The sequence below is a fragment of the Esox lucius genome, chromosome 13, assembly GCF_011004845.1.
Source record: "Esox lucius isolate fEsoLuc1 chromosome 13, fEsoLuc1.pri, whole genome shotgun sequence".
Classification (NCBI taxonomy): Eukaryota; Metazoa; Chordata; class Actinopteri; order Esociformes; family Esocidae; genus Esox; species Esox lucius.
This window is the reverse complement of record NC_047581.1, coordinates 30,065,420-30,084,422: the sequence shown is the minus strand read 5'-3', so window position 1 is coordinate 30,084,422 and position 19,003 is coordinate 30,065,420. Positions and strand designations below refer to the sequence as shown.

Genomic DNA, 19,003 nt, shown 5'->3' with positions numbered 1-19,003 from the left:
AAAAACAAAATATATGCAGCTTGTAGTGAAAAATATATATACTGTACATACATGTATAATTAGGAGATATACTGTGTATAAATATGTTTATAATTAGTTTACTAACATTTACAAATGTGACATTCAAGAATCACACCAGGAAGGCCAAGTGAGTCATTCTGAATATTAAAATAACTCTGGCAATTCAGGCCCCAGCTTTTTCCTTAAATATACTTCTAAATATGTTTTTTAAATTTTGATTAAAAAACAGAACTTTTAATGTAAGCAGTTTTAAGAGTCATCCTTAGATATTAGAAAGTAATATTTAATATAGGTGATATAACTGTCATTATGGTAATACCATTGGGATTCATGTGTATAGTACCAGCCACCAAAATCTTGTGACCTTAGTCTAAGCAAGACATTTGATGAGACAAATGTTTTAACTGACTATGTAAGGGTGTGGGGCATGGAAATATGACTATGTTGTTAGAGTAGGCTAATATTTAGCATTAAACAACATTGCTCATCATTAACAAATGTACTTTGACAGATGGCAATATAAGCTAGCAAAGTCAGGCAAAAATAACTAGCGGTGCTATATGCTTAAATTTAAGCCATTTTAATGAGATCAAAATGATGCCAGAAAGTTTTGTTACTACTTATTTGTTTTCTTTAGAGATGGTATCGTGTTTTTAAGCCTTAATATTACGCGTTAGACCCAATATGAGTTCTACTGAAGATGCATGGATTTGTATCCTCATCATTAGACCTAAAACAACTCTAACTATTGAATCCTTGTTATCAGTCCAAAAACAACTATAACTATTGAATCCTCATCATCAGTCCAAGAACAACTATAACTACTGAATCCTCATCATCAGTCCAAAAACAACTATAACTATTGAATCCTCATCATCAGTCCAAAAACAACTATAGAGCAAAACATTATTGTGACAATATGCTGTATACCCAAACTAAAACCACCAAGCAAAACTTAGTTTTTCCTTAGTAGTAAGTCGAGCTCCCTAGCCTAGGACGAAAGCGGGACAACCTGTGAGCACTACACTTCAAACCTAGGTTGCCTGGCAACACCAACTGTCTTTAAAACAAATGTTGATGATGACACAGAGTTGGGCTGAGAACTGCACACTTGCACTTCAGCCAAAATATACATTCATTTTACATGGTGGTGGAGATTCTGCAAAGGCTTTCCCCCACTACTGTACAGGGCAGGAAACACTTCTATGAGGAAACACTTCTATGAGAAAGTTCAGATCATGTGGTGTCCAAAAAATGTCCCACTGTAAAATATCTCTGAATATATAAAGTTGAAATTGCAACTGTCTGATATGCAATAATAAATGTGTTCCATTCTAAGGATACCCAAGAACTTCATAAACATAATTTGTTTTATTGTTACTATATAATAAACAGTATTTCACATTCATGAGACGTTTGAGTTAAAAGAAGGCGGTCCATTTTGTGTTATTTTTTTATTATTTATTATGATCCCCTATAATAAAGGTATACCAAAGTCCTTTATAGTGCCAGTACCACACCCCACCCATCATTTCATTCAGAGTCCGTGTGTAGACACATAAACGCGATGCCATTCTCTTGGGGGGGTTTCAGGTTAGTTGTTAGTTAGGCTGAGAGGATCAGTTGTCAGCTAGTTAGGCTGAGAGGATCAGTTGACAGCTAACTAGAGGATCGGGGGATATCTGGGCGGGAGAAAGGAGGCGTTATTCGTTAAGGAAGGTGATACATATTTGGGGTTTGACAGACGGTGCGGAATGTTCTCAGAGGCGGGGGGTGGAGGGGGGACATGTGGCTGGTGCCAAGGAACTCAGCACCGCTAATTCCCAGGCTGCTCGTCACATATGTAAATTAGGCAAATCTCAGACATGGCAGCCTCAACCAGTCTTAACCATCACAAGAGACCTCATTGTCAACAGGCCTTTCAGCTGGGGCTCTACAGACAGGAAGGCAGACAGACAGGCAGGGAGTGAGACAGACAGGCTGGAAGTGAGACAGGCAGACAGGAAGGCAGACAGACAGGTAGGGAGTGAGACAAACAGGCAGGAAGGCAGACAGATAGACGGGCAAGGAGTGAGACAGACAGGCTGGGTGTGAGACAGACAGACAGCCTGGATGTCAGACACATACAGGCGGGGTGTGAGACAGACAGGCAGGAAGGCAGGCAGGGAGTGAGACAGACAGACAGGCAGGGAGTGAGACAGACAGGGCCCTGGGAAGAATAGCTGGCACTCCGAGAAATTATCTGAATAAACGTCTAAATGACTGAACAGGCAGGGAGATGGACAGGCCTCATACATATAGAAAATGAATCCACTGATTTCACACTGACAGCAGAGAGATGAAGAGATAGGGATACACAAAGGCACTCATGTTCTCACTCCAACCCTCCCAACCCCCACAACAGTCTCCTGTCTGCCCACTGTCAAAATGACACTGTTGAGTTAGAGAAAGACAGGGACAGAGAGACATTTGTGCTGTTAAAGGACCCCAGAAAACCTAATTTGAGGATTGCTATTTCCACAAATATTTATATGCAGTCACATCCAGTAGGTGGGTGTGTTGCATTAGAGCACTGTGATCACACGTATGTTACTGTGATTACACTGATGTCACGTTACTGTGATTACATTGTTGCGATGATTATACTAACATGACATGTTACTGCAATTAAATTGTAACACATGTTACTGTGATTACACTAACATGGCACATGTTACTGTGCTTTCACTATCATGACACGTGACTGTGGTTTCACTATCATGACACGTGATTGTGATTTCACTAACATGACACATGTGACTGGGATTTCACTAACATGACACGTTACTGTGATTTCACTAACATTACACATGTTGCTGTGATTACACTAACATGACACATGTTACTATGATTACAGTCTAACATGACATATTCATGTGATTATACAAACCTGACTCGTTACTATGAATACACCTTAACATGACACGTTAGGAAAAGAACCGTGATGACACTGAAAAGCAGTAGGGCTGAATCATTTGATTTGCTGAAGGAATGAAAGCAAGCTCAGGTGTTGCTCAGAACGTCCAGAAGATTACTGATGCTTTTCCAACCACATTTAGCCCTAACCCTAACCAAATGCAGCACTTGACCGCCTAGGGATTGTTACCAGTGTTTCTGATAGCTAAAGTGAACGATTACAAGGGGGCTGTTTCATTGACCTTGCCATGCAGGAAGAACTCCGAGCTAATCTTGTTCCAGTGCTGGAATCCGTTGGCCAATATGTTTTCAGGCTCTGCCTGTCTACTGTGTGTCACAAGACAGTGTGTTAAAAGGAACGTGTGATACCGGCTGACATAACAGCCCCAGAGAAACAGCAGATGGGTTCTGTTCTCCACACATAGATTAGTCTGCGGCAATGCAGGCGCAGTGTTGTTCAGTTGATAGAGCATGGCGCTTGCCACGCCAGGGCTGTGGGTTCAATTCCCACAGGGGACCAGTATTAATCTACAGTATAGATGTAATTATGTCAGAGGAATAAGCAGTATGCATGAATTAGAGACAGTATTTGTAATTTTCTATCTCATTACACAGACCGCCAGAATGTTACACAGATCGCCAGTCTTTCCTCATTCACTTAACACTTGTTTTTTTTCTGCTGCAGGAGTGTGTGTGTGTGTGTGTGTGTGTGATTGTGTGCACCCACATGCGCACGTGTGTGTGCTTTTGCACGTTGTGTTTGTGCGAGTCTCTAGAACGCCCATGTGCGTCATGGAGAGACAGGCCATCAGGTCTGTGCTTGAAGCAGCCCTCCCGGAGGCCAAATTAGTGTGAGGTAATTAGACTTGTTAACAGTAATGTTGTCATTTCTGACAGGCAGATTGTTACAGGAGATTTGAATCATACCTCCAAGCTGCCGACTTGCGTAAAAGGACTGGGGCAGCAAATCGCATTAGTCCGTTCCAGCCACCCCCTTCCTTCAAAACGTTTCGTTCTAGTCACTGTCCACCGGTCATTAAGTTGTTCTGTGTGAAAGTAAGAGACGCTCAGAATGTTATTTCTAATTTAATGGTCTCCTTTATTCTAACTAGGATTTTCCAGTCTGAAGAAAGACCTGGGTAAGCAAGCAAGTTAGTTTTGTAGATCCTCCTTAAATCCCAGTAACACTCACTTGTCCTGCAAACAAATGTAGGACCACCTCAGAATCAAAAAGAGTTTTATTGCCAGGTAAGTTTAACAACAAACTCGGAATTTGATCTGGTCCGTTAGTGCAGCAATTCTGTACAAAATAAAAAAAATAAAAGTAAGAATTGTGGACTGAGCATAAAAACAGTAGACTGATCTTGAAGGAATGACTAAACTATATACTAAAACATATGTGAGGTGCAAAAATTGTCCAGTTGAGGGTTGTGTGTATATGTGGGGAGGGGTTATGGGCCTACTGCTGTAGGAAAGAAACTGTTCTTGTGGCGGTTTTGGTTCTGATAGACCTCAGCCTTCTGCCAGAGGGGAGAGTTCTGAATAGTCAATTTCCAGAGTGAGAGGGATCAACCCTAATTTTTGCCGTTCGCCTCAGGTGTGTAGGTTGTGTAGAGATGGCAGATTAAAGTCAGTCACCCTCTCTGCAGAGCGGATGATGCGTTGCAACCTGCCCATGTCTTTGGCAGTGGCTGCAGTGTACCAGACGGTGATGGATGAGGTCAGGATGGACTCTATGATGGCAGTGAAGGGCACCATCATGGTCTTTGGCAAGTTGAACTTTTTCAGCTGCCACAGGAAGTACTTTCACTGCTGAGCTTTCTTTGTAAGCGAGGTGATGTTCAGCTCCCACTTGAGGTCCTGGGCGATGGTGGTGCCCAGAGAGCAGAAGGACTCCAGAGTTGACTGGGGAGCCACCCAGGGCGATTGGGGGAAGGGCAGCTGGGTTTCTCCTGAAGTCCACGCTTAGTCTACTGGGAGTATTAACGTGGTTAGTGTACTGGGGTAATAGCGTGGTTAGTCTACTGGAGGTAATAAGGTGGTTAGTCTACTGGAGGTAATAAGGTGGTTAGTCTACCGGGGTTAATAACATGGTTAGTGTACTGGGGGTAAGAACGTGGTTAGTCTACTGAGGCTAATAACGTGGTTAGTCTACTGGGAGTATTAATGTGGTTAGTCTCCTGAGGGTAATTACATGGTTAGTGTACTGGGGGTAATAACGTGGTGAGTCTACTGGGCGTAATAATGTGGTTAGTCTACTCGGGGTAATAACGTGATCAGTCTACTGGGGGTAATAACGTGGTTAGTCTACTGGGGGTAATAATGTGGTCAGTCTACTGGGGGTTATAAAGTGGTTAGTCTACTGGGTGTTATAACGTGGTCAGTCTACTGGGGTTAATAATGTGGTCAGTCTACTGGGGGTATTAATGTGGTTAGTCTAGTGGGGGTATTAATGTGGTTAGTCTAGTGGGGGTATTAACGTGGTTAGTCTACTGGGGTTAATAACGTGGTATGTCTACTGGGGGTATTAACATGGTTAGTCTACTGGGGTTAATAACGAGGTATGTCTACTGGGGGTATTAACATGGTTAGTCTACTGGGGGGTAATAAAGTGGTTAGTCTACTGGGTGTAATAACGTGGTCAGTCTACTGGGGTTAATAACGTGGTCAGTCTACTGGGGGTATTAACGTGGTTAGTCTAGTGGGGGTATTAACGTGGTTAGTCTACTGGGGTTAATAACGTGGTATGTCTACTGGGGGTATTAACATGGTTAGTCTACTGGGGGTAATAACGTGGTTAGTCTACTGGGGGTAATAACATGGTTAGTGTACGGGGGTAATAACGTGGTTAGTCTACTGGGGGTAATAACGTGGTTAGTCTAGTGAAGGTAATAAAGTGGTTAATCTACTGGGAGTTATAATATGGTTAGTTTGCTGTAATAATTTGGTTAGTCTACTGGAGCTGATGACTTGGTTCTACTCAACAGACAAGCAACAAAACTGACAAGCTACACAACAGACAGGCAATGCTGTACAACTTCAGTTACACAAAAGACAAGCAATAGACAGAAACCCTGTTTCTGGAATCTGACTGGCGCCGGTGGAAAACGGATTCTTTCAGATACTGTGTAACAAATTTGTGTTGTCTTCTGGTGTGTTGTGGTTGAGATAACAAAGCCATCCAGACCAATAAGCCATTATCACAATGACACACTTCATTCTGTGCCAGTGATTCACTACACAAAGGGCCCTCTATGTATCTGCCCCTGTCAGATTGGACTGTGCAGTTTCCAGACTTCAGGGTTTGTTCCAAACTGCACCCTATTTCCTTTGTTGGACACTATTTTAACTGGGACACAAGTTTCCACAGGGTTCCATTTGTAACTCGGGAGGTTGTCTGGTCAGTGTCATGTTTCTCTGTGTTTTCTGGTCCCAGTAGATATGATCCTCCACATTGGCCTCTCTGGCAACAATAGATGGTGGATGTTGCTGCTAACTGACCAGACCTGTGTTGTCCTGTTGGCACGTGGACACGGTGCTGTCCACCTGGGCATTATGCTGATCTGAAGTCTGCATGCCGACTCCTACTGTCGCTGCCCACAGCACAACTGGTCACGTTGCAATGTATTTTTTATTTTTTTTCTCGGCCTGTGACCACTCGCTAATGAAAAGCCAACTGACAGTTAGATTTTCCCAGGAAGATTAGACTTAAAAAAAAGCCAATTGACATTTAAGTTCACTGCTCAAACTTTTCTTTGACCTGCTGGTCATCTAAGCGTTTGAAAATGTCCTCTTATAAGCCCCACCTTTCTAGGGTATTTTTTGCATTCAGAACTTTCTAGGGAGTTTTTCCTAGCCACTGTTACAACATTATATTGCTAGCTGTTTGTAGTTTTAGGCTGAGTATCTGTTTAAACACTTTGGACTGCTGATGTAAAAAGGCTTTATAAATATTTGATTGATGGACTATCCAATTGTCTTATTTTTCCCAAATACTGCTAACTACTCAATTAGTCAATTAAATGTATTTTATGAAGCTATTTTATATCAGAAGTTGTCTCAAAGTGCTTATACAGATACTATGAGCCAAGAGGAAGGGAGGGTTAACACAATCTTGTCCCCTGATGACATCTGAAGTCTGTCGACAGGTCTTTGAAAATGTTGCTTTGTGGGTATTTCTGATTCCTTAGCTAGCAACATCCTTCCACCTGTACATGTCACATCACTCCACGTGCTTCTTTCCAGTGTCACCTGGCAACACACGCGCACAAACACACCGTCCCCCATGCTCTGTTCCCAGCTTGTGTGTGAAGCCAATGTAACCTCAGGAACATTTCTTTAACAGTTTCTGCAACAGTACAAATAACTGTATACAGTAACTACTTACAATGCTCTGTAACTAGTTACTTTATGTATCCTAGAGAACGTCATGTTGTGGGCCACAAATATCAGGAGACTGATGCCTAGGGGCCTACAGGGGTGTGGCATTAGGGGGACAGGGGACATTGGTGTCAATGTGACCCCCCTGGAAAAGAGGGAAAATCCTGGGATAGATTGACCCTGACCCCCCCCCCCCCCCAATATGCAATACAAACCTATGCTGTTGGGCGCCTATATTTTGCTTCAGAATAGATCAAGTCAGCATTTTGTACTGCAAATATGTTCTATAATAATCTTAGCTCCGTACGTGGGTATTTTTGGAAATGTGCAAATCCCTTACCTCTATTTAAACAATTTATTTGGAAGGAGGAAAGTACGTCTACAGGCTGTGTTGTCAGCGCTGAGAAAGCAAACGGATTCCGCGATATGAAACCGCAGCCCCTCGGTTCGCAGTATCAGACTCGGTGGCCAGAAAAACGCTTTTCCCTCCCCTTCCTCCCCCGCCAGGAACGGGCCTCAGCTCAAGTTCCAAAAAAGAAAATATATATTGTTTAAAAAAAAAAAAAAAGAAGAAGAAAATGCTGGTTGTACATTGACGCCAGGCTGTTCCTTGCCGCTGCATGGCTGCTAAAAGGCTGCTGAAGGTGAATGTAAATATACAGACATCACCTTGACTGGTACTGAATTCCTTCTCAGCAGCAGTCCTCTGGAGCACAAGGATTACCGTCTGTTTAGATTGGGCAGTTCAGCACGGTAGATAGCTAGAGAAGGCATGAAATGGAACAATGATCCCAATCATAACACTTGCAACTACGTATAAGTGCTAGTCTTTCAGTATGCCTAGACCTCCTTGCGTAGCAACTGTTTGTGCTAGTCCTTTCTGTGTCTACGTAGAAAGACAAGAGCTTTGATCCCATTCATGGAAAGCTGGTGACTGTGTTGCAAGATGGGGCCGCAATGAACCTTGGGTATACCGTGAATCATCTAGTCTGGAGTGGACTCAGTAAAAAGAGGTGGAGCTTGTTGATGTGCCTGATTCGCTGTTTGCTGATCTACTCAAGGATCATGCTATGAGTGTCAGACAATGACACACTGTTTCGAAGTGGAAGGGAGAACATTTAAACGTTTTTGTCGGTTTCATGGTTTCTTGTAAAAACAAATATGAACCAAATTGTTTGTTTGGCAATATGAAATTTTGAAAAATTATTTTTTCTGGGCCAGTGGTATCTCAGTTTGTACGGTGGCTCTCTTAATTATTCACCCTGCTTGGACTTTTCCATATTTTATTGTGTTACAGCATTAAACAAATGAATTGAATCAGGAGTTTCTGTCACCGATAAAACACAAAAAATTTCAACGTGAAAAATAAAACCTACAATTTGTTCTAAATTAATTACAAACACTAAATTACAGAAGATAATTGATGGCTTATGTTTTCACCCCCTTTAGTCAATGTTTAGCAGCAATTACTGCAGTCTATTTGGATAAGTCTCAATCAAATTGTTGCCCATTCCTTTTTTGCTAAATTGCTCAAGCTCTATGAAGTTGAATGGGGACCACTGGTGAACAGTAAAACTTTCTCAAGTTACAGGTTTCTTGCAGATCAGCAGCTTTCCTTCCAGGATGTCTCTACTTTGCTGCATCCATTTTGCCCTCCATTTTAACAAGCTCTGCACCCTGATGCAGAGAACCATCCCTATAGCGTAAGGCTACCACCACCATACTTCACAGCTGGGATGGTGTTTTCAGGATGTTGCACAATGTTCGTCTTTAGCCGAACATAGCGCTTTGCGTTGTCGCCAAAAATACATATTTTGGACTTGACCCTACACTCAGTTTCTAAGGACACTTTTTTTCTATTCTCTCCAATTTTTAATAATAGACTTTACTGTGGGGAATATTCAGTGTCTTGAAAATATTATATTGTTCCTCTTATTTTTGCTTTTGAAGGTCTTTCTCCAGATTTGTTTTGAAGGTTTCTTCATCCTCATGATGTAGTTTTTGTTAGGAATTGTAGTAAACAATTGTATGACGTCCCTGAGCCAGGTGTAATAAACCTGGAATCATGTGAGACACCTTAATTGCACTCAGGTGGACTCCATTCAACTGACTTGGTGACTTCTAAAGACAGTTGGTTGCTCCACGGCTCAACCAGGTGTGTCATAGTAAAGTTTTTATTTTTTTATTAATGTAGAACAATTTGCAGATTATATTTTTAACTCTGACATTTTTGGCAGCTGCCGTGACAAACTGGGTGAAGAGGAAAGCGTCTATTAATAGATGTTGAACTTCTATCCGAAATGTTTTCATCTTATTTTTTGATCAAGTGTTTGAAGGACAGAGACCCATTATAAAGCAGTAGGAAATCCAGTTAAAAATGATAAAATGTGCTCTTGTTCGTTTTTTAAACGGCATTAGTTTGTTGATTTCAGCCCTGTGTCACTGCTGTGTCCTCCAGATCAACATGTTTGTGGAAGGGTTCCATGATGCTCTGGTGCTGTACGCCCTGGCGTTGCATGAAGCCATCAGGAATGGATTCACCAAGAAGGACGGGGCCGAGATCACAAACCGCATGTGGAACAGGACATTTGAAGGTAACATACAAATACACTCCGATCGTTATGAAATCTGTTTGACACCACACCGATTCTCCTCTGCAGTGATATCTATCAGCGCTGTGGCCTCGGTTCCCATTAGAGCACTGACCGGGACACACTCTAAATCTCTCCATTTACATGTTGCATCACATTCCTTGCACAAGGGACAACTCTTCTAAAAACAGGTCTTTGGCTTGTAACCATACACTCTCTCAGAAAAAGCCTTCCATAAATCTCCTGCTGTTTCCGTAGGGGAATCTTTCTTCGGGAAAGCATAGCAAAAAAGCCTTTTATGAACGGCAGTGAACCATTGAGGTGATCCCTTTTTTAAGTTCTAGTAAAAAAAAAAAATTGGTACCTTGTTGAACTTTTTGGTTTTATCTGGAACAAAAAAGGGTTCTCCCTGGAACCAAAAAAGAGGACAGAACCCTAATATTTCAGGCCTCGCATCAGAGCCTCGGCACAATGGCCTCATAAAGTCTTCACCTGGGGGACTTCAATCATTTTATAAATCTCCTCAGGCAATCGGATGTTGAAACTAGAGCTCAGTGATGATTCTGTCAGAGAGCAAAACGCAGCTGAGTGAGTCACTGTGGCACCAAGCTGCAACAATTGTCGTCCTTAATTAACCAAATGTCATCAACGGAGAACCCTCCACTCTATCATAATGTCATCAACGGAGAACCCTCCACGCAATCATAATGTCATCAACGGAGAACCCACCACGCAATCATAATGTCATCAACGGAGAACCCTCCATGATATTATAATGCCATCGACGGAGAACCCTCCACTCTATCATAATGCCATCGACGGAGAACCCTCCACTCTATCATAATGCCATCGACGGAGAACTCTCCACGCTATCATAATGTCATCAACGGAGAACCCTCCACTCTATCATAATGTCATCAACGGAGAACCTTCCACGCTATCATAATGTCATCAACGGAGAACCCTCCACGCTATCATAATGTCATCAACGGAGAACCCTCTACTCTATCATAACGTCATCAACCGAGAACCCTCCATTCTATCATAATTTATTCAACAGAGAACCCTCCAAGATATCATAATGCGGAACGCTTTGGTGTTTAGCGCAATGAGCCCAGCGCGGCCTCCTCTTCCTCCCCAGAGAACCCTTAGCCGCTATGCCCCATGATGTGGAAATGCCCCTGGTGCCCATGCGTGTGGGCACTGGGGGCATTTCCACGTCTTGGGGCAACACACGCGTGGGCATCAGGGGCATTTCCACATCATGTGGCATAGCGGCTGAGGGTTCTCCGGGTAGAATCTGGAGTGGCAGGGGGATGATGGGTTGTTTCCATGGAGACCTCTGCACGTCCAAGAAACGGTGAAAAGGCGAACGACCGGTCCTATAGCAAGAAATCCGTCGGAGATAATAGAAATCAAGAGTTTGGTCCATGTGCCGTCTGAATGTTTTGAGGTACAAGGGACACAGAACCCCCTCATTTGCGGTCGTTAGACTCCGGTGATGAGCTGGACGTCCTGGACAAAGCCGGTTAAAAGGCCAAGCCCACACATTGCCAGCTCTCGACGTGAAACAACAATGTTTTCTCCAGCAGGAATCGACAAGTACAGGGTCATATTTTCATGTTAAAAGAAATAATATTTAAAAAATTCCAAGAATTTGGAAACACAGGCACCGAGATGAAATTACAATTCTTGGAGAGCCTGCCAACACAAATGTCGGGAGGACAGATGGGATTTCCTGTTATATTGGCCAGGGCCAGAATCTCTCCACTGTATTTTCCTTGGAATGTTTTTACTTGTAGCTAATTAATTGTGCCATTCTTTGCATGCCGCTGGTCCTCTGGTTGGCTCAGGCATCGCAGGCCAGGTGTCACTGGACTTCTATGGGGACCGATATGGAGACTTCTCTGTGATGAGCATGACCAACCCAGAGGCCGGCACCTATGAGGTAAGAACGGAGCAGCCTCATCCTAACCCTATGAGGTCAGAACAGAACAACATCATCCTAAGTGTGACTTCAGAACAGAACAACACAGTCTCTGTAGATGTCTTCAGATGATCTGTAGTGGCTGACTACCTTGGTGGGTGGGTGTTTTTTAAGACGGTGTGTAACTACTTTGGCGTGAACGAGAGTTTCCAGATGCTTCCGGGATTCAACCCTGAGCACTTCACTCTGAAAGGACGCCACAGAATCACCCACACAGACCTGCCGGACAAATCATGTAAATTATCTCTACAGTTCCTCTCTCTCCCCTCCATCCTCTCCCTCTGTTTGTATCTCTCCCTCTCCTGTCTCTTTCCTCCCCCTCTAATGGTCTGTGCCACTCTCCCATTCTCCCTCTCACTTCCTTCCTCTCATTGTGTCTGCCAGTCAAGGTCAGGTGTAGTCAATGTTAAACCAGGTGTGCTGTGGTTCCTTTGGCCTTACTAATACCCTCCCTGTTCTTCTCCAAGCAGGTGGTCTAGGTGTATCGGCTGTTACCGGGATCATAGTGGGTTCCCTGTTGGGGACAGCGTTGCTTATGGCATTCTATTTTTTCAGGTATAACCTCATTTAATCCGGTAAAACATACATGTAGTTTTAACCGAGGACCCCGCTCTATAGGAAAGAGTATTGTATTGCAAACCGAAACCCCTGCCAACTGTTAGAACTGACACCATGTTGCTGCCAGTGAGCTTTACCATTTACCTCTTCGTCACAACATTGTTTAAAAATAAATCCTGTCGAGAGCTACAAGGATGCATGTGACTCACTGGTTAATGTTGAGGCGTCGTATTGCAGAAGCGTCAGTGCCCTGACTCTGTCAGCATCACTTCATAGGATGTTTTGTTTTGCCTGGGTGTTACAGGAAGAACTACAGGATAACCATTGAGCGAAGGACGACGAGGGAAGAGTGTGACATTGGGAAGCATCGTCAGTTGCGGGAAGACTCCATCAGATCTAATTTCTCGGCGGCGTAGTGTGTTCATTTCCGCTGCCGTCCTCGACTCCTGATGTTCCCGTTCCAGGGAAGTAGCGTAGCACAGAGGAACCCATCCTGGGAATGTGACCAAAGACTCCACACATTCCACAAAGCTGTCGGAGTAATAATGCTATTTAAAGAAAGACATGTTTATTTTTTTCTTCTTTTTCTTTTTGTCTGTTTGAAAGTTTTTGACTTTTCATAAACTCAGGAAAGTTATACCAATCACACAGCACCACTTGCATCGCATTGGATCTCATCTCTGTAGAAAGATATGGATTATTTATGTATAATATAATCTATCTATCTATCTATATACACTTACCTAAAGGATTATTAGGAACACCTGTTCAATTTCTCATTAATGCAATTATCTAATCAACCAATCACATGGCAGTTGCTTCAATGCATTTAGGGGTGTGGTCCTGGTCAAGACAATCTCCTGAACTCCAAACTGAATGTCAGAATGGGAAAGAAAGGGGATTTAAGCAATTTTGAGCGTGGCATGGTTGTTGGTGCCAGACGGGCCGGTCTGAGTATTTCACAATCTGCTCAGTTACTGGGATTTTCACGCACAACCATTTCTAGGGTTTACAAAGAATGGTGTGAAAAGGGAAAAACATCCAGTATGCGGCAGTCCTGTGGGCGAAAATGCCTTGTTGATGCTAGAGGTCAGAGGAGAATGGGCCGACTGATTCAAGCTGATAGAAGAGCAACTTTGACTGAAATAACCACTCGTTACAACCGAGATATGCAGCAAAGCATTTGTGAAGCCACAACACGCACAACCTTGAGGCGGATGGGCTACAACAGCAGAAGACCCCACCGGGTACCACTCATCTCCACTACAAATAGGAAAAAGAGGCTACAATTTGCACAAGCTCACCAAAATTGGACAGTTGAAAACTGATGAGTGGTCTGATGAGTCTCGATATCTGTTGAGACATTCAGATGGTAGAGTCAGAATTTGGCGTAAACAGAATGCGAACATGGATCCATCATGCCTTGTTACCACTGTGCAGGCTGGTGGTGGTGGTGTAATGGTGTGGGGGATGTTTTCTTGGCACACTTTAGGCCCCTTTGTGCCAATTGGGCATCGTTTAAATGCCACGGCCTACCTGAGCATTGTTTCTGACCATGTCAATCCCTTTATGACCACCATGTACCCATCCTCTGATGGCTACTTCCAGCAGGATAATGCACCATGTCACAAAGCTCGAATCATTTCAAATTGGTTTCTTGAACAATGCATTCACTGTACTGAAATGGCCCCCATAGTCACCATATCTCAACCCAATAGAGCATCTTTGGGATGTGGTGGAACGGGAGCTTCGTGCCCTGGATGTGCATCCCACAAATCTCCATCAACTGCAAGATGCTATCCTATCAATATGGGCCAACATTTCTAAAGAATGCTTTCAGCACCTTGTTGAATCAATGCCACGTAGAATTAAGGCAGTTCTGAAGGCGAAAGGGGGTCAAACACAGTATTAGTATGGTGTTCCTAATAATCCTTTCGGTGAGTTTTTATATATATATATATATATATATATATATATATATATATACAGTGGGGGGAACAAGTATTTGATACACTGCCAATTTTGCAGGTTTTCCCACTTACAAAGCATGTAGAAGTGTGATTTTCTGGATTTTTGTCTCACAGTAGAAGTGTACCTTTGATAAAAATTATAGACCTCTACATGTTTTGTAAGTAGGAAAACGTAGGAAAAATGTATCAAATACTTCTCCCCACTGTATGTGTATATATATATATATATATATATATATATATATATATATATACAGGTGCTGGTCATAAAATTTGAATATCATCAAAAGGTTTATTTTTTTCAGTAATTCCATTCAAAAAGTGAAACTTGTATATTATATTCATTCATTACACACAGACTGATATATTTCAAATGTTTATTTATTTTAATTGTGATGATTATAACTGACAACTAAAAAAAAATTTGAATATTACTTAAGACCAATACAAAAAAAATATTTTTAGAAATATTGGCCGTATGAAAAGTATGAAACTGAAAAGTATGAGCATGTACAGCACTCAATACTTAGTTGTGGCGAGTTTGCTGGCCAATTAAGAACAGGAACACCATGGTCCTTAAACCAGGTACTGGTAGCTTTGGCACTGTGTGCAGGTGCCAAGTCCTGTTGGAAAATGAAATCTGCATCTCCATAAAGTTGGTCAGCAGCAAGAAGCATGAAGTGCTCTAAAACTTCCTGGTAGATGGCTATGTTGACCTTGGACCTCAGAAAACACAGTGGACCAACACCAGCAGATGACATGGCACCCCAAACCATCACTGACTGTGGAAACTTTACACTGGACTTCAAGCAACGTGGATTCTGTTCCTCTCCTCTCTTCCTCCAGACTCTGGGACCTTGATTTCCAAAGGAAATGCAAAATGTACTTTCATCAGAGAACATAACTCAGCAGCAGTCCAGTCCTTTTTGTCTTTAGCCCAGGCAAGACGCTTCTGACGCTGTGTCTTGTTCAAGAGTGGCTTTACATAAGGAATGCGACAGCTGAAACCCATGTCTTGCATACGTCTGTGCGTGGTGGTTCTTGAAGCACTGACTCCAGCTGCAGTCCACTCTTTGTGAATCTCCCCCACATTTTTGAATGGGTTTTGTTTCACAATCCTCTCCAGGGTGCGGTTATCTCTATTGCTTGTACACTTTTTTCTACCACATCTTTTCCCTCCCTTCGCCTCTCTATTAATGTGCTTGGACACAGAGCTCTGTGAACAGCCAGCCTCTTTAGCTATTAACTTTTGTGTCTTGCCCTCCTTGTGCAAGGTGTCAATGGTCTTCTTTTGGACAGCTTTCAAGTCAGCAGTCTTCCCCATGATTGTGTTGCCTACAGAACTAGACTGAGAGACCATTTAAAGGCCTTTGCAGGTGTTTTGGGTTAATTAGCTGATTAGAGTGTGGCACAAGGTGTCTTCAATATTGAACCTTTTCACAATATTCACATTTTCTGAGATACTGAATTTGGGGTTTTCATTAGTTGTCAGTTATAATCATCAAAATTAAAAGAAATAAACACTTGAAATATATCAGTCTGTGTGGAATTAATGTATACATTATACAAGTTTCACTTTTTGAATGGAATTACTGAAATAAATCAACTTTTTGATGATATTCAAATTCTATGACCAGCACCTGTATATATATATGTATGTATATATATATATATGTATATAGATGCATGTGTGTATATATATATCTATCTCTATATATGTGTGTGTGTGTATATATATATATATAAATACATTACACACATATACAGCTATATATATATATATAGATATAGATATATATATATAGATGTGTGTGTATATATATAGCTACGGAATAAATTCAGAGACCACTGCACCTTTTTCTTTCCTTTCCAAAAAAGTTAAAAATGAATGTTTTGAGTGAGGAACAGAAGGGTTAAAATTAAGAGACCACTGCAAATTGAACGCTTCTGTTCCTCACTCAAAACCTTCCTTTTCAGCTTTTTGGGAAAATACCGAAAAAGGTAAAGTGGTCTCTTCATTTTTTCCAGAGGTGTATATATAATACACAGACACATTTTATGTAAAATGTTCTCCCCTTAAGAGGGTCAGTGCACAAGCCTACCATTGTGTGGGCAAATTACCTTTAGTAACATACATTAGCCCTATAACATTGTGCAGGTGTCAGTGTTAAGCGTGGGTGATTGGCTAAGATGACGGTTGCTGTAGTAATAACCCTCTGGGGTTATTTAACTTCTGGGTCAGTTCTGCAAATGTGTAAGCTAGAGAAATCAACGGCTTTGACCAAATGCTTAACCTGCATCAGCTCTGTCCTGTTTTTCATTAAATCGGGGGCGGGGGGGGGGGGTAGAACTGTTTTGACCCAGGCCAGATCAAAGGTAGAACGGTTTTGACCAGGATCAGAGGTGGAACTGTTTTGACCCAGGTCAGATCAGAGGTGGAACTGTTTTGACCCAGGTCAGATCAGAGGTGGAACTGTTTTGACCCAGGTCAGATCAGAGGTAGAACTGTTTTGACCCAGGTCAGATCAGAGGTAGAACTGTTTTGACCCAGGTCAGATCAGAGGTAGAACTGTTTTGACCCTGGCCAGATCAAAGTAAACTGATGTCTTTGCCGTCAGTTGAAATCAACCAAGCCAAGTAAATCTTCCAGTAATACACTTTTGTAAAATTCTCCTATCTAATATATTGGCCCTTTTGTCTCTAGATACAAACATGGTTTCTATATAATAGTCCCTTTACCCTCCAATATATATTGCAGTTTAGGATGATTCTGATGCCACAATAAAGGATGGAGACAGAATAGAGAGAAATGTATTCTGAGATGACAAGTCACATTATAGGTCTGAAAGTCTGTTACCCGAAAGTATACATTAACCGTGTGGGGAAACTACAAAATCATCTAGGTGAAATGTAAATTACAGATATATTTATGTACTTTAGGATCATAATAGAATTATGATATGGAAGACAGAGTTAATTATTTTGTACATAGTTTTGTCTTGTGATATGAATAACAGTGCAGGATTAGGGTGTAAAACTTCCATATATTATCACTCTTGCTTTCACAGACTCTTATCTTGTCCTGATTATGGGTGACAGGACCATCTCATTGGCAATAGATTGCAGATATATTTTTTCAGCATATTGTATTTTTCAAGAGTGTTAGGAGCCTTCAGTAAATCATGTGCTCAAATAATTATGCTCATCACTAGTTTCTAAGCAACAGTTTGGTGAAATGGAAAAGAGTGTAACATTTTTTAAAAGGCGTCCTCAGCTTGTGTCTTTTCCATTATCAGCCATGAATGTGTTCAATTATAAAACCCGAAGAGGTGGTGACACGTATTCAAATAAATCTTTCAAGAGCATTTGCGTTTCGGTTGGAGCCGATGATGTCCACTGTGTGCTACTGTTTTTGAATAGAACAAATGAGATCATGAAAGGAAATGTCAATCTGTATGATTTGCATACATTTTCATGTAAGGTCAAAGCAGGCTTTAACGGTCATTGAGGAATCTCAGACTGCCAGAATTCCCTTATAATTTGTGTGTCAGTTCATTGGTTGAATGCTCTTGCGATTGGGTTGGATTTGGGGAGCCTGGAGATCAGTCTGCAGGCCTTACATACACACATTAAAGGTATGGTCTGCTGTTGTACCAATTGGAGTGAGGGGGAGAAAGAACCAATATCACCTATTGCAACACACAGAATTAAAAGAAAACAATAAGCCTCATGCACAGTGCAACAGCCAGATCTCGGCTCAAATTAATCAATGCCCCAATGCATTTATGTTTTTAACACACAGACTGCGACTGGCTACTGTATAAAAACCAGCAACACCCTCACAGCGTAGGCTTTTACTTTTCAGAATTAGAAGTGTGTGGGCAGGCTATGAATATGTAAATAAAGACAGCATAAACACTGCCATATCGGGTTTGACTGATTCCTAACCGCAGTCTCCAATGGTTCACTCTTAAAGGTTAGTTGGCCTTTTTTAAACTCCATTGTGAATACAATAATAAAGCAATGTTTCTGTACATGTCCAGGCAAACAGCTAATCCGACAAGAAAAAAAAAGGGTCTAGACTGAATCAGTAGTCCCATATATGTACTCTATAGCGTGATTTATATTCAAACAAGGAATTCCTGCGTTCACAGAGACGGCTTTCATGGTGAAAGCTATTAGCTCTTTGGTTGTGCCCTCGTAACACTGATTGCTCCGGTTAGTCACTCGTGATAAGAGGGTCTGCTGAATGACAAAAATGTAAATTGGAAGCTAACCTTTAAATGTCAAGCGCGCTATAAAGCATATCTAGATTAAAGTGGTCTGGGTCCGGGCCTTGGTCAGTTTATTTTCTGACAGTATATTACAAAGAAAGGACCACAGGAAGTTGGTTGTGTCAGCAAATTCACCACAGTGTTTTATACCAAATCGATGTGCAGGTTACTGTTATATTCCTCCTAACATGAGGGTTATTGAAAATACTTTCTAGTCACCAGTGCTAGGTGTCTCGATGTCAAAACCCTCACAAATATGACTTAACC

General features: G+C 41.9%; 1 protein-coding gene and 1 long non-coding RNA gene across 3 annotated transcripts in view; both read left to right on the top strand.

The window, feature by feature from the left end:
* The window catches only part of npr3 (natriuretic peptide receptor 3), a 32,114-nt gene extending 18,843 nt beyond the window's left edge, over positions 1–13,271 (top strand). The window contains exons 4-8 of one of the 2 annotated variants that reach the window (XM_010876949.5): positions 9,815–9,950; positions 11,801–11,895; positions 12,049–12,169; positions 12,402–12,489; positions 12,797–13,271. In XM_010876949.5, the coding sequence (XP_010875251.1) occupies positions 9,815–9,950; positions 11,801–11,895; positions 12,049–12,169; positions 12,402–12,489; positions 12,797–12,908 (552 nt within the window). In that variant the 3' untranslated portion in view covers positions 12,909–13,271. The remainder of the gene's footprint in view (positions 1–9,814; positions 9,951–11,800; positions 11,896–12,048; positions 12,170–12,401; positions 12,490–12,796) is intronic. The other variant, XM_010876950.5, reaches the window with a different exon arrangement.
* Positions 13,272–16,420: 3,149 nt separating this feature from the next.
* Positions 16,421–18,386, top strand: LOC117595410. Its single transcript, XR_004576664.1, has 2 exons — positions 16,421–17,025; positions 17,058–18,386. It is a non-coding gene; the product is annotated as an uncharacterized LOC117595410 (long non-coding RNA).
* Positions 18,387–19,003: the final 617 nt, after the last annotated feature.